The 1,265-nt window shown below is 68.1% G+C and overlaps 1 protein-coding gene across 1 annotated transcript in view; it reads left to right on the top strand.

Annotated features, from left to right (window-relative positions):
* EMIHUDRAFT_462243 (hypothetical protein) overlaps positions 1-1,265 on the top strand; it is a gene marked incomplete at both ends in the record, with an annotated part of 9,210 nt that overhangs the window by 3,659 nt on the left and 4,286 nt on the right. The window contains 2 exons of the mRNA XM_005790414.1: positions 52-210; positions 925-1,128. Of these exons, the coding sequence (XP_005790471.1) occupies positions 52-210; positions 925-1,128 (363 nt within the window). The remainder of the gene's footprint in view (positions 1-51; positions 211-924; positions 1,129-1,265) is intronic.

The raw sequence follows: 1,265 nt of genomic DNA, 5'->3' as shown, positions 1-1,265 counted from the left end.
CCGCTGCAGTCATTGCGGTTCCACGAGTACATTGGCGAGAGGCTGGACGAGGTAGACATGCTGCGCGCGCGCGGCGCGGTGCAGGAGTCGGAGCAGGTCGTGCGTGTGCTCGCGTCGTGCTTCCCTCGCTGGGCGGCGACGCTGCGCCTGCTCGCCGCCCTCGCCGCCCGCGCCGAGCCGCTGCGGCTCGAATGGCACAGCGCGGGCGCGGTGCAGGGCCTCGTGGCGCTGCTGCAGACGCAGGCGGACCCTCAGGTTCGAAGGCACTTCCTAGACACTTCCTAGACACTTCCTAGACACTTCCTAGACACTTCCTGGACACTTCCTAGACACTTCCTAGACACTTCCTAGACACTTCCTAGACACTTCCTAGACACTTCCTAGACACTTCCTAGACACTTCCTAGACACTTCCTAGACACCTCCTAGACACTTCCTAGACACTTCCTAGACACCTCCTAGACACTTCCTAGACACTTCCTAGACACCTCCTAGACACTTCCTAGACACTTCCTAGACACTTCCTAGACACTTCCTAGACACTTCCTAGACACCTCCTAGACACTTCCTAGACGCAGGCGGACCCTCAGGTCACAGCTAGAGGCGGCGACGCGGCTCGCCTCTAGCTGTGAGCAGCGTCTCCTCACACCTCGAGCTGCGAACAGGTCAAGGCGGCGACGCTGCTCGCACTCGCCGCCTTCGCCGAGCCCCTCTCCTCTGCCCCCGCCCCCCTCGGAGGCCACCAGCTCGGCGGCCCGCTCTCCCCCGGCGGAGGCGCGCTGCTCGCCAGCAGACACTCGCCAGCAGACACTGCTCGCCAGCAGACACTCGCCAGCAGACACTGCTCGCCAGCAGACACGGGGAAGCCCCTCCTTCCTAGTCCGCCCGCACGCCTCCCCGCCCCGCATCTTCTCCCTCGCCCGAGGCGCTCTCGGACGGGCGGTGGGGCGAGCAGTCGCTCGAGCCCCTCCTCCTCGCCCTCCTAGCCCCGGCCGCCGACGGCCCTCCGCCGCACGATTCGCCCCTCTGCTCCGCCGTCGCCGCGCTCGTGCAGGTCGCCGCGGCGCGGCTCGGCGGGCCGTCCCCGCCGCTGCCAGGCATCGTCCCTTCCGACGGGGGCGCGTTCGCGGTGAGCGAGGCGCGCGGCGATGGCGCCGTCCAGCTGCTCGACGCCGCGGCCCTCGACGCCGCCCTCCCCGGCGCTGGGGCGGCGGAGCCGCGGTCCGCTTTGCGCGCGGCCGTCGCCTTTCACGAGCTGCAGCAGCA

This window comes from Emiliania huxleyi (genome assembly GCF_000372725.1).
Source record: "Emiliania huxleyi CCMP1516 chromosome Unknown EMIHUscaffold_12, whole genome shotgun sequence".
Taxonomy (NCBI): domain Eukaryota; phylum Haptophyta; order Isochrysidales; family Noelaerhabdaceae; genus Emiliania; species Emiliania huxleyi.
Note: the sequence above shows the minus strand (reverse complement) of the source record. Positions and strands in the feature narration are given on the sequence as shown.